The sequence below is a fragment of the Diplotaxodon limnothrissa genome, linkage group LG14, assembly GCF_057381915.1.
Source record: "Diplotaxodon limnothrissa isolate DT_005_m linkage group LG14, D_limnothrissa_male_GT1.1, whole genome shotgun sequence".
Classification (NCBI taxonomy): domain Eukaryota; kingdom Metazoa; phylum Chordata; class Actinopteri; order Cichliformes; family Cichlidae; genus Diplotaxodon; species Diplotaxodon limnothrissa.
The window spans coordinates 17,080,052-17,098,611 of NC_140609.1; the positions used below are offsets into that span (position 1 = coordinate 17,080,052).

Below are 18,560 nucleotides of genomic sequence, written 5' to 3' on the forward strand. Positions count from 1 at the left end.
TTGAACTTTTATGTACTATGTGCTTCCTTTCTGAACTTTTGGTTGATATTCTGTCTCTCCATTAAAATTAAACATAATAATAAAACACTTTTCCTTTCTTTGTAAGTGAGCAATCTTACAAATGCAGCAGGAGATCATGTAACTATTTCCCCCACTGTAGTTATTCATTGAAAGAATTTATCTGTGGCATTCCTGCACACATTAGACGTTGGTGAATACTGGGCATAGTAATAATGCCTATCCTGTAAAGCCTGTACTGCACATGCCTGACCCTTTTTTGATCATCTATCTAAAAATAACACTGCATGTTCTCATCCACCTCTACAAGAAAATCTCATGGGACGAGGCATTTGTTTTCCTGTTGACCCCTACACTCCCCAACATGCACAATAGCCCATTCTTCTTTAAATATGCCAACAAAAGAGTTTAAATAAAGATCCACTGAGAATGTTTTTACGAGTCCACTTTATTTTCTTTTCCAACATCTCAGCCACATCTCACTCTTCGTTCAACAAAGTGCATTGATTAGTCAGCATTTCTGGCAGAAGTAGCTGTGGCGGTGGTGGAGGGGTTTGCAGTCTTGCAGCATGTGTCTATTTCCTTTCTCGCTGCCATTAGAAGTCGCAGTTTGAATTTACACACTCGCCGTTAGATAAGGCATGAAGTTAGGAGCACAAGAACAGAACTGTTATGAAAGAGAGTGACTTATGACACTTTGAATCTACAAGCCAGGAGTCACAAGCTAGGATATGCCAGGATTTCCTTCTTCTTCTTTTTTTTTTTTTCCTTCATAGGTCGTCGGCCTTTTGTGTTAGAAAACTAGAACTTCTACAAGTACAACATGGGAAAAGGGTCTGAGTTTAACAAAACCACTGTGCATTTTACAAAAAGCTGCTCATGGCAAACAACCAAACCAACACCGCTAGGCTACTCTGCTCGTTTTTCATTACAGTATGTCTGTACACGCAAAATATAAAAATTAAGTCAACATTGCAGTCAACAGGGAAGGGTGTAAGGCAAATGTGGGTTAGGCGTTTTCAGCTGGGATGGAGCCTTCAAGCACATGACCAGTGGTTTCCAGTAGGGTCATGTGCTGCTTTGCGGAGACGTAGAGGGGCTTTCTGATGGGGCTGAGGGGGGCGGGCCAAGTGTCAAGGGTCAGGAAGAGATGGAACGGGAGGCTCCTTCGGGCTGCGACACAAGAAAAACAGATGACTAGAAATAGGTCACACATTACTGAGTTGTCCGTGGTGGCTGAGGAAGACACCACCATCGCCATGCCTGTGCCACCCAGCGTGCCGGCACCTCCTGAGGCACTTCTGAAGCTCACTTAACAGCTTTCACAAACGAGGCGTGACAGGGGCTCGCAGGGGCTGGTGCACAGCTTAGAGAGGAGGGAGGGGAGGAAGGAGAGTGGGCACTGCCACTCTTTCAGGGCCAGCTCTAAAGCTATTCCTTCAGTGGGACATAGAGGCCTTAAACACACAAAAGAGCTAAAAGAAGATTAGAATTTTTAATCACCACAAATATCTTCATTAGTCCCACTGACTCCGAGGGAAAAACAGGGGATAGTGAGATGCTTTGGTGGTGGATCTAGGTGATCCCCAGGCATGCTGTGTACCCACTGAAGCTGTTTGCAGATGAGTCAACAGTGGCAGTCCTCTGCAAACACGCTGCAGCAAGTGCAGGTTAAAAAGATAACTCCTTCCAAACACCAAGGTGAAGTAAGCAGGATCTTAGCGCTTTAATGAAAAACTTGCCTGTTTTAGATATTAATGCATGCCACTGCATCATGCATACAATACAGGTTGCGTAATTGTATTTTGCACAGAGCTTTGTTAACAGGGTCAAAGAAGCACAAAAAAAGAAGGAAAAAAAATCTGTACTGAATGCAAGTTTATCTTTTTAATTAATCTGGTTACATAAATGCCAAAGAGAAAAGCAACACACAGAAGTTTCTAGCCATTCTTCTACCGAGCCACATAACATCGCACTGCCCTCCAGTGGTAAAGCAGAAAAAAGCAGAGGGTTTTACCTGGGGAGCAGTAAATCGACATCATCAGCATCGCTTAGCTTCAACTACTCCGCCTCTTCCTCCTGTTAGAAGACAAAATCATGTATTGATAACCAACACACACACACAGAAAGCAGAGACACGTGGCAGTGGTAGAAGGTCGGATTAAAATCTGTTTAAAGTGCCTTTGTGTATTCTATTCTAATGTTTCTAACGGTGCAAGCTTTAATTTGTGGGGAGAAAAAAAAAAAAAAAAAAAGCGATCCAATGATAGCTGAGACTCTCTCGTTGTTAAACCTTTTACCTGGATGCGTCTCATCAACCGGAGAAGGATTTGTGGGATTCAAAGTGGAAAGACTGCAGTTGTTTCTTAGTTTGTTGCATAAATAAAACAAAACTATTTGAATTGCAATTTAAAAAAACAAAAAAACAAACAAACCCACAGTCTTTACTATGAGTGAGCTACCAAGATGTGTGATGTGTGTTTGTGTCGCACACAAAGATCTTCCCTCTTTACAACACTGGACCAGGCATGGCAAGCACAGGCAGAAGACCACATGTGACAAACTGCTGTAATACTACCTGTGTTTCTTCCAACTCTTCTTCTTCTTCCTCTTCCTCCTCCTTTGAAAAAAATTAAAAAATAAAAAAAGAAGAGGGAGGGGCTATGTGAAGTCATGGCTTAAATAGGGAGAAGGTGAGACGACTTCCCATGTTAGTGGCTGTGTTAAGGATGGGTTAAAAATGGAGAAGATGTCAAGCGTGGGCAGTGGTGATGACAGCAGGGTCGGGAAAAAAACTGAGGAAACTAGTTATGGAGTTCTGTTTTTAATGAGATGACCTAAGTGAGACAAGAGTGGTGCTTAAGCAGGCGCACCGTGTAACATGAGGTTAAACTGCGTGTCACGTGTTTTAAGTGTTACCACTCAAGCCGCGAATGCTGTTCCTGGTTAGTCTTGAAGTAAACAACACGCTCACTGAGGTTATCTATTATTCGATCCTACAACCACTTTATTCCAACAGGTGACCCAAACTAAGAGAGCAGTAAGCCTGGAAACAACGCAGTGTGTCGTCTAACGTGAAATGTTTTTTCTTTTTCTGAGTATTGCATGAGAACAAGATGTGCTCCGTCTCCTCCATCTTCTTTGAAACTTGTCACATCCACTTCACGTCCACTTTCTTCAGATTGCTCTTGGCAAAAAAGGAACAAAAGCCATGGCTTCTTTAAAAAGAAAAAAAATGTCATCCTGTCAAGTCAGTGCGCCCCATCTCCCAGTACAACAAAACCAAACATGTCCGAGTTATCCTCACGTGCGTGCAGGCCAAGTTTTAAAAGAAGACAACGGAACGTTCAAGCGTTTTTTTTAGGTATCAAAACTAAAAAAGGGAAAACGTCTTGGCAGACTTGCAGAATGTTTCTCTGTGAAAGTTTCATAAAAGTTTGCTCCAACTCTGAACAACCTCATCTTTGTCCTGGCTTGTTTGAGGCCATATGAGTTATACTGCACACAATATTCACTGAACCAATGACAAGTACGATCTTGAGGAGAGAGAGTTCGCCTGAACATGTGCACACAGTCTTTCTCTGCAATCGGATCATGCATGAAAAGAAAAATCCCAGTCTCTGTGTGATTCACACCGTGCAAAACTTATACAAAGATTCTATAATCCAGATATACCTCTTGCACTTCAGCCTCTTCTTCCTCCTGTGGAACACAAAATCAGGCAGTTTTGAAAAAGAAACCAACATTATGGTCCATATGTGACTCGCATATCTGTTACTACATGAAATCCACCTTTAAGGTTTAGGTCAAATATGATCAGGTTTATCATGCTGCAAACCAGCAGGCATGTCCATGGAAAGTGGACCTAAAAGTCCATGCAGCACACCAAAAGAAAGAAGGAGAAAGGGAGAGAAGGGCAAGTCTGTCAAGCTTTAAAAAAATTAATTAATTAATTTAAAAAAAAAAAAAAAAAAAAAAAAAGTAGAACCACCAGAAACTACAGCACTGCCTTGTTCGTCTTGCTCCTGCAAGAGAGGTTGGACAAGGACAAAACAGATGGGAAGGAAGAGCGGAAAAACGGCAGGGCGAAGCACTGAAGCATAAGCAGCGTAAACTCAAGCAGAGGCTGGAATGTCTCTGAGAAGCAGAGCCCTTTTCACACAGCACTTAGAACCAGACTTTTTTTTTTTTTTTTTTTAAAAACAACTTTTTGAACCAACTGATTATTCATTGTGTTGGTGTGTTGCAGGGGGCAGAGTCTGATTTAGGGAATGGTTAAAGTGTGGACTCTTTAGAGGAGCTACCCTTGAGATGAGCAACGCTGGGTGAAAAACCGGCTGGGCTGACTCACCAGACTTCAAACCCTGTCCACAGGGTGCAGACTGAAAAACAGTGCAAGAGCAAGTGTGTGAGTTTGCTTTTTGAAAGTTGGGTCACATGAAGTTGAAAAGTTTTGGGGATGTGTCCTGACAGGCAAAATCCAGGGCAAAAAAAGGCCCACAAAACACTCTTTCAACATAATGACATAACTGAGGAAAATGGATTATTACATTGTTACCATGATTGTCTTTTTTAATGAGCCCTATATTGGTCATTTCTTTATGAGAATTACTTGAGGTGCTGTATTAATCATCACTCTGGATGATACGTCTTTGACTTTGACTTGTGTTGTTTTTTTGGTCTTTTAGCATTTTACTCTGACCCTTTGTTATCACAGACACGAGGCGACCAATTCATTGTTTCTGGCAAAAGACAAAATATGCTAACAAATAGTGAAATACTAATCATTGAAGGAATGCTTGAGGTGTGAAAGAGATTAATAATCTGACAAAGTAATGAGTCACTAAACAAAAACAACAAAAAGAAAAAAACAAGACAAACTCAGGAAGGCTAGAAGCAGTTTAAAATAAAACATGAATCTACCTCAAGCTGTCGTAGCTCTTCTTCCTCCTAAAAAAAAAAAAAGAAAAAGAAAAAGTAACAGGCAGCAGGTCAGCCGGCTGTGTGGGGAGCAAAAGAGCACAACAGGCATGTGGTATGGAAATGTCTTATGATTTCAAATGAAACTATGGGAACAGTCGAAGTTGTCAGGAAGCAGCTAGAAAACTGGGAAGAAATGAGGAACGGGATGTTAGCAGAAAGACAGGAAAGGTCAAAAAAAAAAAAAACTTGAGGAGATCGTAATAAAGAGAGAGTAGAGAGAGGGGTAGACAGGTGAAGTCTTCAAAGTTGGCAATTTAAAAGGCAGATCAAGACCCTCCCAAACCCATCTGGACGACCTTCCCTGATATCTGCACCATCAAACCCACACTGCTGATGACTGTATGGAGGAACCGCACAGAAAGAGACGAACAGAGAAGCACAGTTACCTCTGACTGCAAATCCTCTTCCTCCTGGAGGGAGCAAACCAAGAGGGCAAAGGAGTCAAATGTCATACAGCGTGTGTGTGTTTGTGTACACGAGGAACCAGCAGACACAGCTCTGATATTGATGCATCTAGACCAGGGGTGTCAAACACAAGGCCCGGGGACCAGAATCAGCCCCGCAAAGACCTCAATCAAGCTCATTGGGGGAAATGTGAATTAAGGCATAAATATTGGATTTTAAACTGTATTTTACTAAGTTTTGCTGCTTTTCCTACAGATAAAGACCTTTTAGCATTCTTGCATTTACTACAGCAGCATTTCTTTATTGTGCATAAAAACTGAGAAATACTGAAATTAATTTATATTAAAGGGGATTAAATGCGTCGTTAAACTGTATGTGGGCTGTATGTTGGCCACAATGTAAATTGAGTTTGACCCCCCTGACCTAGCCTGTGTGAAATGAGTCAGGTGAGGGATGGGCTGGAACATGAACTCAAAAAAAACAAAAAAAAACAACATATCAACTCTGAAATGCTAAATGAGATCAGTCATTTGGTGTTTAACGCGTGAGTCAATTAGGCAGCTTTTTTTAATGTGTATGTGTTAGTCCCCATAGGGAAATAGTTCCTCTGCATTTAACCCATTCACCCAGTGAAGCAGTGGGCAGCCACCAATGCAGCGCCCGGGGAGCAGTGTGAAGGGACGGTACCTTGCTCAGGGGTAGGGATGGGTATCGTTTAGGTTTTATCCGATACCAGTACCAAACCGGTACTTTTGAAACTGTGCCAGTGCTTAAACCGGTGCTTAAAGAATAGAGAACACATAATTGGTCCAAAACACTCATGTTCAGCTGTTTTTTTTTGTAAAAAGATAACAATGTGTGCCTTTTCTGCAGCTATAGGGGATTTATGGCATCACTCTTGGCTGGAAGCAGTGCTTAAACAATGGAAAAAATACAAACTTTGTCCAAAAACCTCTCATGTTTGGCTGTTTTCCACTTTTTCTTTTAGCCTCATTTTAGCCTTTTTGGCCAGGGTGAAGGGAGTATCTGCCATTAAACAAGAAGACAGCCTCATGTAACTACGACGGTGTTTGCTAGTTCACCTTACATGCCTTCATGTAATAATGTGGTTAGCCTACTCAACGTAAATTACACACGAACAACATTAAGCTACTCACGCAGAGAAGAACGGCTGCTGCTGCCATCATCATCCGTCATCATCCTGCTACACTGGCAGGGCTAGGGGCCAGGACTCTACTCTTCGGGTTTTTTGCAGATGTTGCTAACTCCGGGTCCGATAACAGGCATCACACCCGCAGTAGATGTGCTCAATGTGAGGTCTCACAGCAAGCTATCAAATACGGCGCATTTCTCGGCTTTTAAAAAACCCTATACGTCGCCAGGTGTTTCATCAGTTTTGAGATGTTACCTCCTTTGCACAGTATCACCTTAAAGCACTTGTTGCAGGCTGCTGAGTTTGCATATTTTGCTGTGAAGTACAGCCAGACTTTGACCGCTTCGCTTTGGGCATTTTTAATCTGTAGCTCTGCTCTAAAAGAACGTACGTACCTGGGCCCGCCTACTACGCTCACAAAGGTAAAATGATTGGCTGGAATCCAAAGTGTATGACATCTCAGGAAAAAAAGCACCGAAATAAAGCACCGAAATGTGCGCTTCCTTTCGGTCTGGTTACTACCGTTTATGTCAGAACCGGTGCCGTAATGGCACCAGATACCGGTACCCATCCCTACTCAGGGGTACCTCAGGGTAGCCGTTCAGTGGAGTCGAACCCCCGACCTTCCGATCATGGGGCCACCACTCTACCTACTGAGCTATACCTGCATTCAGCCTATCTCAGTTAGAACTGCTTTAAAACCCCGTATTATAAGTGTTTACACTGCACAAGATTAAAAGACATATTTTAAATAGCAGAGGTTTCTTAAGCACTCAGATTTTTGTAAACAGTGAAAGTGATGGGAGACAAAGAGAGAAAAATTCTCACTGGCCTTGACAAGCACAGAGTGAGGGAGGTGGTACAGCATGTTTTCACTGCTATTCAAAAGTGTGGGGTCACACAGAAAAATTCACATTTTTCAAAGACTCGCCTTAAACTTTAAATGAATAGAAAATACAGTGAAGAAATCAAGGTTAGCCACAATGAGAAGTTCATCCTTCCAACTCTGGTGTCATTAAACACACCTTTGCAGAGCAGTTTGTTAAAGTAATATGGAAACCTTCCCCCCACGCTTCCTACAGTAAACTAAGTCACTTCCCACAGCAACTCAGGGACTGGTCACTCTGTTATCACAGAATAGCAGCTTACTGCATCTTCTCCAAAGAGATATACCGAAATCTTCCCAGAACAGAGTAAACTCTCTGCTATGAAGTCTTAAGGATCTTAAATTTGGGGGGGGGGGGGGGGGGGGGTCCATTTCCTTGGATGGAATAGTCCTGGTTTTTTAGAACAAGAAGACTTAAGTTTTAGAAAAGGGCTCTTTTGGGGCCGTTATGAGACTGCAACTGACTCATGCAGACTAATGCTTCACACACTCGACTAGCCAAATTTAAATTGTTCCTTTGGAGGTATAATAATTCATTTTTGGAAGTTATTTGATGCTCAAAAAACCTAGAATGTTGTAACTATGCATTAATAAGTGTGTAATTCAATTTTCCAACAATTTTATGTATTCTCATAAACTTAGTGTCCAAGCCCAATAATGTTAGGTCAATTTCAAAGAAAGTTTCACTAACACTGGCTAACAGGGGCTAACAGCAGCTAACAGTAGCAGAAACAGCAGTGCTTACCGATAGAAAAGTTCAATCTATCCTCAACAACTCACCTGGCTATGGCTGCCATTGGACAGAAGTGAGATTCACTGCCTTCTAGCAGACTCCTTTCACAAAATTTTACATCCAAAATAATGTAAAAAAAAAATTAAAAATTAAAAATTAAAAAAATTTAAGTGACCCAAAACTTTTTAGAAATCTTTTATAAGTTTAGCTCATGTCAGTGTCCGAAAGTCTGAATGACTGGCAAGTACACGTGTTTGGGTAAAGGTGAAGACTGGTCTAAACCAGCAATGACTGCTAAGAAAAGAAAGAATTAATAAGCACCCGCTTAAATTATTCTGCATGCGTTGCACAGTATGTTAATAAATTATTTTCCCTCTCAAATAAAAAAGATGAAGAACACATGTCATTTATTGAATGCACATAGTTATTAAAAATGCTGGGATAGTAACTGCTGCTGTTTCTGTGTATTGTGTCTATAAAACATCAATAAAGCACTGTTCCCTATTAAATAGTGAAATAAGTGTTACGTGAATTTTTTTAGATAATCTCACCTGCTCTTCTTCCTCTTCTGCTTGGCCCTCCTGACAGTGGAGATAAGATAGCATTAGAGACATCAGAGACCACACACACACACACACACACACACACGACAGAGTGAGGAGTTTCTGGGGACCCTATACTAACACACCTTGACCAGGATAGTTAACAGTAAGTGAATTGTGTCATCAACTCAAAAACCAAACATAAGACACCTAATGGAATTGACAGAAAGGCAATAATAAATAAATTAAACATCCACTGGCAATGATGAGACGTGTAAGAATGATGATTAGGGATCTCGGCGAGGTGAATTAGTAAATTACTGAGTCCAGGGAAGGAGACTTGAGGAGAAGATGCAGATACAAGGTTGACAGGAACTTGAAAATGAGGGAAACCTTAAATGTCAGAATCAGAATCAGAATCAGAATGGGTTTATTGCCAGATGTTGAGGTTTACAACATTAGGAAATTGCTGCGGTGCTTCAGTGCAGACAATAAGAATTAAAGTGCTATGTAGAAAGAAAGATATGTGCATGAGATATACATGAGATATATACATGAGAATAAGAATTATGAGTGCTACGTAGAAAGATATATACATGAGTGCAGGTGGTGATCAGTGCCAAACATATATACATGAGAATAAGAATTATGAGTGCTACGTAGAAAGATATATACATGAGTGCAGGTGGTGATCAGTGCCAGACATGAAATGATGCAGTGACACAGCGTAGGGTCATGTGTTAGTGGCGGGGACAGTCATGTGGTTATTGTTCATGTGTCCAACAGCAGAGGGGAAGAAACTGTTCTTGTGGCGAGAGGTTCTGGTGCGAATGGACCGGAGCCTCCTGCCTGAGGGGAGCAGGTCAAACAGACTGTGTCCAGGGTGAGAAGGGTCAGCTGAGATCCGGGCTGCACGCCGCAGTGTCCTGGAGGTGTACAGGTCCTGCAGAGATGGGAGTCTGCAGCCAATCACCTTCTCAGCAGAGCGCACAACACGCTGCAGTCTCTGTTTGTCCCTGATAGTGGCTCCAGCGTACCACACGGTGATGGAGGAGGTGAGGATGGACTCGATGATTGCAGTGTAGAATTGCATCATCGTCCGTGTTGGCAGGTTGAATTTCTTCAGCTGCCTCAGGAAGTACATCCTCTGCTGGGCTTTCTTGATGACGGAGGTGATGGTGGGCTCCCACTTCAGGTCCTGGGTGATGGTGGTACCCAGGAAGCGGAATGAGTCCACAGAGGTGATGGGGGTGTCAGTCAGGATGATGGGGGGGAGTGGGGCTGTGTGCTTCCTGAAGTCCACAATAATCTCCACTGTCTTCTGGGCATTCAGCACCAGGTTGTTGTGGCTGCACCAAGACACCAGACGTTCAACCTCCCTCCTGTAGGCAGACTCATCCCCGTCAGAGATGAGCCCAATGACGGTGGTGTCATCTGCGAACTTGATTAGCTTGACAGACTGGTGGGTGGAGGTGCAGCAGTTGGTGTACAGGGAGAAGAGCAGAGGAGAAAGAACACAGCCCTGAGGGGAGCCGGTGCTGATGGTCCGGGAGTCCGAGACATTCTTCCCCAGCCTCACGTGCTGCTTCCTGTCCGTCAGGAAGTCAGTGATCCACCGGCAGATGGGATCAGGCACATTCATCTGGGAAAGCTTGCCTCGGAGATGGTCTGGAAGGATGGTGTTGAAGGCAGAGCTGAAGTCCACAAACAGGATCCTGGCGTAGGTTCCTGGGGAGTCCAGATGCTGCAGGATGAAGTGTAGGGCCATGTTGATGGCGTCGTCTACAGACCTGTTGGCTCTATATGCAAACTGCAGGGGGTCCAGGAGGGGGGCCGTGAGGGTCTTGAGATGGGAGAGAACTAGGCGCTCAAATGACTTCATGACCACAGATGTCAGAGCCACGGGTCTGTAGTCATTTAGTCCAGTGATCCTAGGTTTCTTGGGGACAGGGATTATGGTAGAGGACTTGAAGCAGGCAGGCACATGACATGCCTGCAGTGAGGAGTTGAAGATGCCAGAAAACACTGGGGCCAGCTCGTTTGCACAGTGTCTGAGGGTGGCAGGAGACACACCGTCTGGGCCGGGAGCTTTTCGAGCATTCAGACTCTTAAACTGCTTCCTCACATCTGCTTCATGAATATGAAGAGTTGTGGTGGGAGGAGGTGGTGTGAAATCCTCTTTTGTGTGGGGTGAGGGGGCGGGTGTTGCAGGTGAACAGTTTGAAGGTGGTGATGGCTCTATGGAGGGGGGAGAGGTGGGGGAATGAGTGTCCAAAGTGCCTCTATTGTTGGGGTCGTTGGAGGTGTGAAGGCTGCCTGATGGCTCGTCAAAACGGCAGTAGAAGTCGTTGAGGGTGTTGGCTAAGAGCAAGTCATCAGTGGAGTGGGGGGTTTTAGGCTTGTAGTTTGTAAATGTGGAGTAAAGGAGGAGATTAAAGGGAAAACAAGGATTCTGAGTGGAAGAAATTGGCATTCCAAGGATGGAGGCAGAGGAAAAACGAAGGGAGATTAGGGTCTAGTTAAGGCGCAATTACAGTGTCTTCTGTGACCTCGTCTGTTTCTTCCACTGCTGCTTCCTCCGCCTCCTTCACTGTGGGGGCTTCGTCTCCTACCGATTCTGCAGTCTCTTCCTTTGCTGCCCCCTCCTGTTCCTTCTCATCACCCTCACCTTCTTCATTCTCATCAGTGGCCTGCTTCACCTCTTTATTTGAATCCCCATTACGATCCTCCACTGGAACCTTGTTATTGTAAGGTGTAAACAATAGTGTGTGAAAGAAGAAATACACAAAGAAATTAAAAAAAATCTGATATACTACTTCAGGCACTGCTTTAGCAGCATTACGATGGTTGGCTCATCAGATGGAAAGGTTTATGAACTCAAAACAATGATGTTATCCTGGTAGGTTGTCATCCAGTTAAAAAAATAAATAAATAAATAAAAATAGGAAGGGAAAGCTAAAAAGTCAAGGTGTAGGTTGTTAGAAAACAAATCCAAAGTTGGATATGCTAAAAATTAATACTGACATTTTAAAATGAGAATATAGATATTTTTCTCTTTTCTGTAAAAAAAATATTAAGTTACAGCTAACGGCAAATTAGCTTAACTTAGCCTAACACGAAACCTGTAAAAGGAAGAAACAAACAAAGAAAAACAGGTAACAGTATTTGTCCAACATTCATTAGTTTAAAAAGTTTACTGCGCCAGATTAAACACACCAAATGTAACGTGTTAATTGTGAAGCACTCATTTGCTAGATTACCTGTTTTTACCATGTCTGCTAAGCTAATACTAGCATAATTTCACATTAAATTTTCAGTTATAAGAGAGGTACAATATGGGTTTTTTTTAACATATTGTGTTATATCTCTTTCAAATAGCCAATAAGTATCTTTATCCAAATGTCAAACTATTCTTCTACAAGGCTAAATCTAAAAAAATCTTATTCACATTGTTAGTTCAATTAACCAGAAATACAGGTTTGGTCTAAAGTAGTTTGGCGCTGTCTTTCTGAAGCAGGCCGATGTGAAAAGTGTTCCTGGACTGTCACAGTTAAACGCAGTCATCATTTACAATACAGGTTTTTGGCTTTGTCTCTTATGTGAAGAGACTGATGAAAATTTATTGATCTCATATTGAGAATATATACTGTAACTGGAAATCCTAAATATATTATTAGCAAATTGTTGACTACTAAGTCACGTTTTCTCTGCCATATGACTCTTCTGAAGCATTGCCTACTTCAGAGACTAAAATTATAAAATTGTGATAAAAATGATAAAGAACATGAAATGTAACAGTAAAATGCAATATTGTTGCAAATAGGACAAGAGATCAGTGCTGCAGAAAATCGTTACTCTTGGGGCTAAAATTTGGGAAATTAGAAAGGGAAATCTGGGCTACGGTAGGTAAGCTCTAGTGAACTGAGAACTAGCAGGAATTTTCTCGTGGTAATAATCTTGTCAGAAATAAAGATGTTATTAAATATATCTATTAGAAAAAAATGCTTTTGATAAAAATAAAACATCAAATTTTACGATTTACACACAATAATACCACAGTTTGGTTGCTTCACAGCCCTTTGGCAGTCTGAACACAGCAATGCAGTGTCACAGTGTTATGATGACAAATCAGAATAGTGTGTTATTATGAGCTCACATTTCTCACTCATGCAACACCAGAATAAGTCGATGTGGTAGATGAGACGGGGCAGCCATGAAGAAATTAGGAATCTCTTTAAGTCACCAGTTATGGACAGAAGGAAAGTTGTTAAGTGACGCTGAAAATTTAAGATGAGACACGGTGAAAAGAAACTAAACACAGACTAAATGAAGGCATTACTATTGTGTCGTCAAGGTTTTCCTCAGCATGGGTGCCATTCTCCACAATGTTATCCTTGTCAGCTTGCTCTGCTTCCTGTACCAAGGAAATTACCAGGTTTAACACAATCGCGTTGACATTTAGTGTCCGGATAACTTGCCAAAATGTCCACGGCATGTTTTTGTTTCTTTTAGTCACTCAGATCTGGTTACCTACAAAACAAGTTCCACTGCATCTAATTTCAACACATTTAATTGTTAAAGAAAAAACAAATTTCAGTTTTAAATTTTAAATTAATTGAATTTTGAAAAATGTGTTCGAATCTCACATCAGTCAAAAGCAGATATATGAAGACTGGAACTTTGGATAAATACAGTTAGGGCCATAATTACCTCCACAGCGGATTTTAAACCAAACAATTAAGATAGGATTGAAGTGCTAAACTTCCGTTTCAGTGGTTTAACTAAAGCAATTTAGCAATTACAGCCATTTTTATACACACTTCCCCATTTTCAGAGTCTCAAAGGTAATTAACTGATTCATTTTCACAAATCACCTGCTTGCTTAACACCAAAATGCCAGGGACATCACAGACAGTTAAAATGGATGAATACAACTTTACAACATCGAGAACACTCGTCACAAGGTAGGCATCTCATTGTCAAGACCTACAGTCAAGACCCTTATTAAATGTAAATACAGAAAGTTTACAACAAGTTGCAAACCTCCGGTTACACTCAAGAGCAAGAAAGTCAGGTTAGAGACAGAAAACATCTAAAGGAGCCTGAACAGCTCTGAAAAAATTCTTTGGACAGAAACAGAAACTAAGATGCAAAAGAATAATTGGAAGAAAAAAGTAAGTAGAAGGAGAGAAATACTGTAGATGTTATAACATGGGCATGTATGGCTGCCAGTACATCTGGGTCACTAGTGTTTATGATTATGTGACTGACAAAAGCAGCAGGATGAACTGTGAAGTGTACAGATCTGCACCCTCTGCTCAGATTTAGCAAAATGCTGCAAAACTGATCAAACAGCTTCACAATGCAAATGTATATCAACCCAAAGCGTGCTGCAAAAGAAACCCATGAGTTCCTCAAGGCAAAGAAACATGATACTCACAATGGCCAAGTCAGGCATCTGAGCTCAACCCAACAGAGCAGCTTCGTAGTTATTAAATACAAAATCAAATGCAGAAGAAGCAACAAGTGAAGGTGGCTGCAGTAAAAAGCTGGCAGAGCATCTTAAACAAGGAAACACCACATTTGGTGATAACCATAGGTTCTACAATCAGGAGGTCATTAAAAAAAACAAAAAAAACAAACAATAAACAATCCTTATATTTAAAACTATACTAGTTGTCCGATTACTTTTGAAGATCAGAAAAGTGATTACTTTGTACAAAAAGGGCTGTTTTTCATAAACAGTTAACACTTAACTGATGTTAAACTTCCTGAATTAAAGCCAATAGTCTGCACTTCAATCACATTTTGGCTGATCTAAATCCCACTGCATTGGTGCAAAGAGTTAAAACTACAAAACGTGTAATAGTTCAAATACTTATGGACTAAAGTGCAGCCTAAACTAGGTACACACAACCTAAGTTCTGAAAGAATTTTCCTGTGATGAGCATAAACGTGGTCTAAATTATTTAATATATGAATAAAGGAAGAGAGACTATTTGTTGCATCTTTGTTTTTACTTGTACGTTATGACAGCACAGATGTTCTTATTTAATTGGGAATTTTGTTGTACACATGAAGTTTTGAAAATTCATCATGGTATTTTCAGACTTTTTATTGTTTTATGAGCCATAAATGATAGGAACCCCCTCATTATAAGAAGGGAGTTAAACCTGTTTGTGTCCAAAATGATAGCTGGATACATTGATTTCATCTGATTACAAACCTTTCAATAACAATAAAGAAGAGCATTTATTCTTCTGACATTCTTTTGATTCAAATTAATCACCTTAAACTCTCAAGTCTTACCTGGAAAACTAAAACATAATGTATCATAATGTTGCAATTCATATACAATCGATAAAAGAATATTGTGTATTGAAGAAAGTCAAAGCAGAATTAGTCCAAGCTGAATTGTTGGACTAACTCTGTTGTATCAGTACTGAAGTAAAAGATTAGAGATATTAGAGAAGAAATGTGGCTTTTGCATACGTTTTCCACAACATACAGTAGAAAATAATACTGACCTTTGACCCAGGAGGAGGGGGCAACCCCAGGAAGGTGTACACTAAATTGTCCTCTTTGGCATCAAAGAATGTGTCGTAGTCCTGCACAAGATTTAGAGATCTAAATCAATACAATAATTTACTTTCCCTCCAATTTTAACTTTGTTGCTACAGTTGTTCCATTACAGACATTAAAGTGCATTTCCTATGCTTTTCTCTCAATATTCTGAAGGTAGACACAAGTTAAAAACATTGGCGTATCTGAATGCGATGTATACTCACCCCACAATAACTCTCTTCGTTGAAGATTTGTGGGGGGAGGGGGATGCCGTTGGCTGGCTTCTTGTCCTCAGGGACGTTCTGCCTCATCCACATGCGGTTGTCCTCATTGCACGCGATGTCCAGTGGAGTGTAGTCAACTTTAAGAGCCTCCAAGAAGCCAACCACATCTTGCTGCTTCTTCTTGATCTGCGAGGCAGAGAAATCCTCCCTGATTGCACTGTATATGAGGAGAAGCCTGGAATATTTAACCTCAGGATGGCAGCTGCAGCATTCTGGGGTTTGGAATATCAACTAACATTATTTAAATGACAGCATGGATTCACATCTGATGCTCTACATAGTGCTCCCTTCCCATCCTCTCCTACTAAGTAAACACAGAAACCATTGACAACAATTTAAAAGTAGTACGAGTTTTACTTTATTTTTTTACCGTACTTGGTTTATTATTATTGTCTATGTAACAGGTGTCCTATCTTCTGTGTATTTTTTACTTATCTTGTTTTCATTTTGTATTTTTTTTATTAATATTTATTGAGCTTTTCTACTTCATCTATCATAGTATATAAGTTGTTACAGGTTGTGTTTTACGCTGTGGCTTAATTTCATTTCCCACGCAACTATCTCAGGCTTTGCAGTCAATGGTCTCAAAATGAGAAAGCAGGTGAGCAGCAGTTGTCTGGGCAGAAATCCATCGTTGATACCAGAGGTCTACCAGAGGCTTCAAGCTGATAGCAAGGCAATGCTAACTAAAAGAAAAAAGAAAAAAAAACTCTTGTATGCAGAAGAGCATCTTTGAATGCACAGTACATCAAACCTTGAAGCAAATGGACTACAGCAGCAGAAGACCACACCAGGTGCCACTCCTGTCATTTAAGGACAAGAAATTGAGACTACGATTCACACAGGCTCATCAACTGGACAACAGAAGACTAAAAACATCGCCTCGTCCTGTGAGTCTTGAGTTTTTCTGCAATGTTCGAATAGGGTCAGAATTTAGTGTACACAAAATGCTTCCATCCTGCCTTTTATCAACAGTTCAGGTTGCTGGTGGTTGTGTAACGGATGTGGATCTCAGTACAATTAGCCCCCTTAGTACCAACTGAGCACCATTTAAACACCACAGCCTACTGGAGTATTGATTGCTGCTGACCCTGTCCATCCCTTTATGACCTAACAAGGTGTGCCTCATAAAGCGACTCTTGAGTGTATATTATCTGATCTTATTTTATTTTAAGCCCTTAAATAAGCAGAAACACAACATGATTGCTTTTTCCAGCTTCTCAGATGCCAACATATGCTATTATCCTTGTGTTATATGGTGTTGAATGACTAATAGTTTTCTGTTTTGGTCTGTTAATAATCCATAATCCATGTTTCTGGGCTCTGGTGAAGGTTGAATGTCTTCATGTTTGATCTTTTTACTTGTATCTACATCTGCTGACAGATCATATTTAAACTGATAAAAAAACTGATAAAAAGTGTAAAAATGAAAAAATAAATCAATAAAAAAAATACAAACAGCAGGGTCGAAAAAGGGACAAATAAGAGGATAAACAACGATGCATTTTCTAAGAGTTAATGAGGACTGTTGTGGTCAGTCATTGAGTGTCATCTGCTAATACGGGTAGATGACCATACCCGCATGAAACAAGTCCACTCAAAGGATAAACCCCAAGTAGTGTGTGTTGTGATACAACACTGCTAAGTGGGCCCCAACCACTTTAGCATGGCCAAAAGTGGATGTAAGAAATAAATTCACCCTCCCCTCTGCTGTTATCATCCCACCTAACATATACACCGTTACCTCAATGCGAGTCTGACTTAAAGTTTCATGTTAAATCTCTTTTTGGGGGAGACACCGACGTCAAGCGTCTGCATGTGGAGGTCCTTAACATGCAAAAAAAAAAAAAAAAAACTTTGGGAGCCCCTGTTCTAGAAAGCTCTGCATATAAATCACATCGACCTGCGAGACAATTAAACAAAGAACCAGAGCCTCTCAGGCGTAAACTCAGGCACAAATCAAACCGTGCACTTGCCTGCAGTGTTTAGATATGCCTAATAAAAGTCAAGTCACATTCATTTCGAGGTTTAACGCTCTCGTGTCACTGTATGAGTGACAGTCCTGGCCGGTTACAACCACAAAAGTTCACTTTAAGAGAAATAAATCCTTTGGAGTAAAAAGCTTACCGCTGTGGATCCCGACGAAGACGCGAGGAAAACTTTAATGACCATTTTGCTACAATTTATTTTGTCGACTATGCAACAAGCGGTCTCTTAAAGGAGCAGGCAGCCTTCTCTATTATTAGAGCACACCCTGGACGGAGACATAGCACAGCGATCACTCACTCACTCACACACACACACGGTTATTTTTGTCTCCAGGCTCCATTAGTGAGGGTCGGCCCGTAGGGGCGCAGCACTACTCACAAACACTGATTGGCAACTTCAGCTGTCTGTCGGTGAGGGAGGGGGCGCAGTGGAGCTGGTTCCCAGCGTCCTGCTGAGTGCATATATGGACAGAAATAGCACTGACCAGCACTGTAGGCTGACAGGTTTTCAAACCCGGTGTTGTGCCAAAAAGTGATCGGCTGCCAAAAACTGTATTCCGATGTTTCTGTATGTTTTCTTTGCGTGACACCTTTGCTTATATTGGTAAAGATATTGTGGTGAAAAGGTTTTTACAAAGGGATCATACATAAAATAAAGAAATTGTGTTTTTGCAAGTAATCTTTATGACTCTGTGTTACTTTACCTACATGTTAATCCTAAAAATTATTAAAATATCTTATTGGAGCTGTGATGTTATATCTGTTGCGATTTTTGCTTCCCTCTATCAGATCTCTCTTGACAAAGACATTTTTAATGTCAGTGAGAATTTTGCCTGCATTAAAGGCTATATAACCAATATAACCAAAAACTGATTCGTAAGAGATGTTTGAGATGTTTGAAAGATTACAGGCGGTACTGCAAATTTTGGTATCGATCCAATACCAAGTAAATAAAGGGCTAGTATTGTCGATACCAAGATCAGTATATGCTGATTTATGAGAAT

The 18,560-nt window shown here is 41.0% G+C and overlaps 1 protein-coding gene across 1 annotated transcript; it reads right to left on the bottom strand.

Moving 5' to 3' along the window:
• Positions 1-428: 428 nt before the first annotated feature.
• On the bottom strand, positions 429-17,852 carry LOC146618659 (uncharacterized). The gene is made up of 12 exons (XM_085370345.1): positions 17,696-17,852; positions 15,509-15,694; positions 15,248-15,328; positions 13,060-13,134; positions 11,255-11,458; positions 8,730-8,759; positions 5,388-5,411; positions 4,942-4,968; positions 4,370-4,400; positions 2,597-2,638; positions 2,036-2,097; positions 429-1,191 (listed from the first exon to the last, which is right to left on the bottom strand). The coding sequence occupies exons 1-11, from the start codon at positions 17,738-17,740 to the stop codon at positions 2,060-2,062; spliced, it is 783 nt and encodes a 260-aa protein (XP_085226471.1). The 5' UTR covers positions 17,741-17,852; the 3' UTR covers positions 429-1,191; positions 2,036-2,059.
• Positions 17,853-18,560: the final 708 nt, after the last annotated feature.

Excerpts from the sequence above, each read along its gene's own strand:
- LOC146618659 (XM_085370345.1), bottom strand. The coding sequence starts at position 17,740 with ATGGTCATTAAAGTTTTCCTCGCGTCTTCGTCGGGATCCACAGCG. Across the intron at positions 15,695-17,695 it reads CTTCGTCGGGATCCACAGCG|ATCAAGAAGAAGCAGCAAGA; the intron begins GTAAGCTTTTTA and ends TCTGCCTCGCAG. Across the intron at positions 4,969-5,387 it reads AAGAGGATTTGCAGTCAGAG|GAGGAAGAAGAGCTACGACA; the intron begins GTAACTGTGCTT and ends TTTTTTTTTTAG.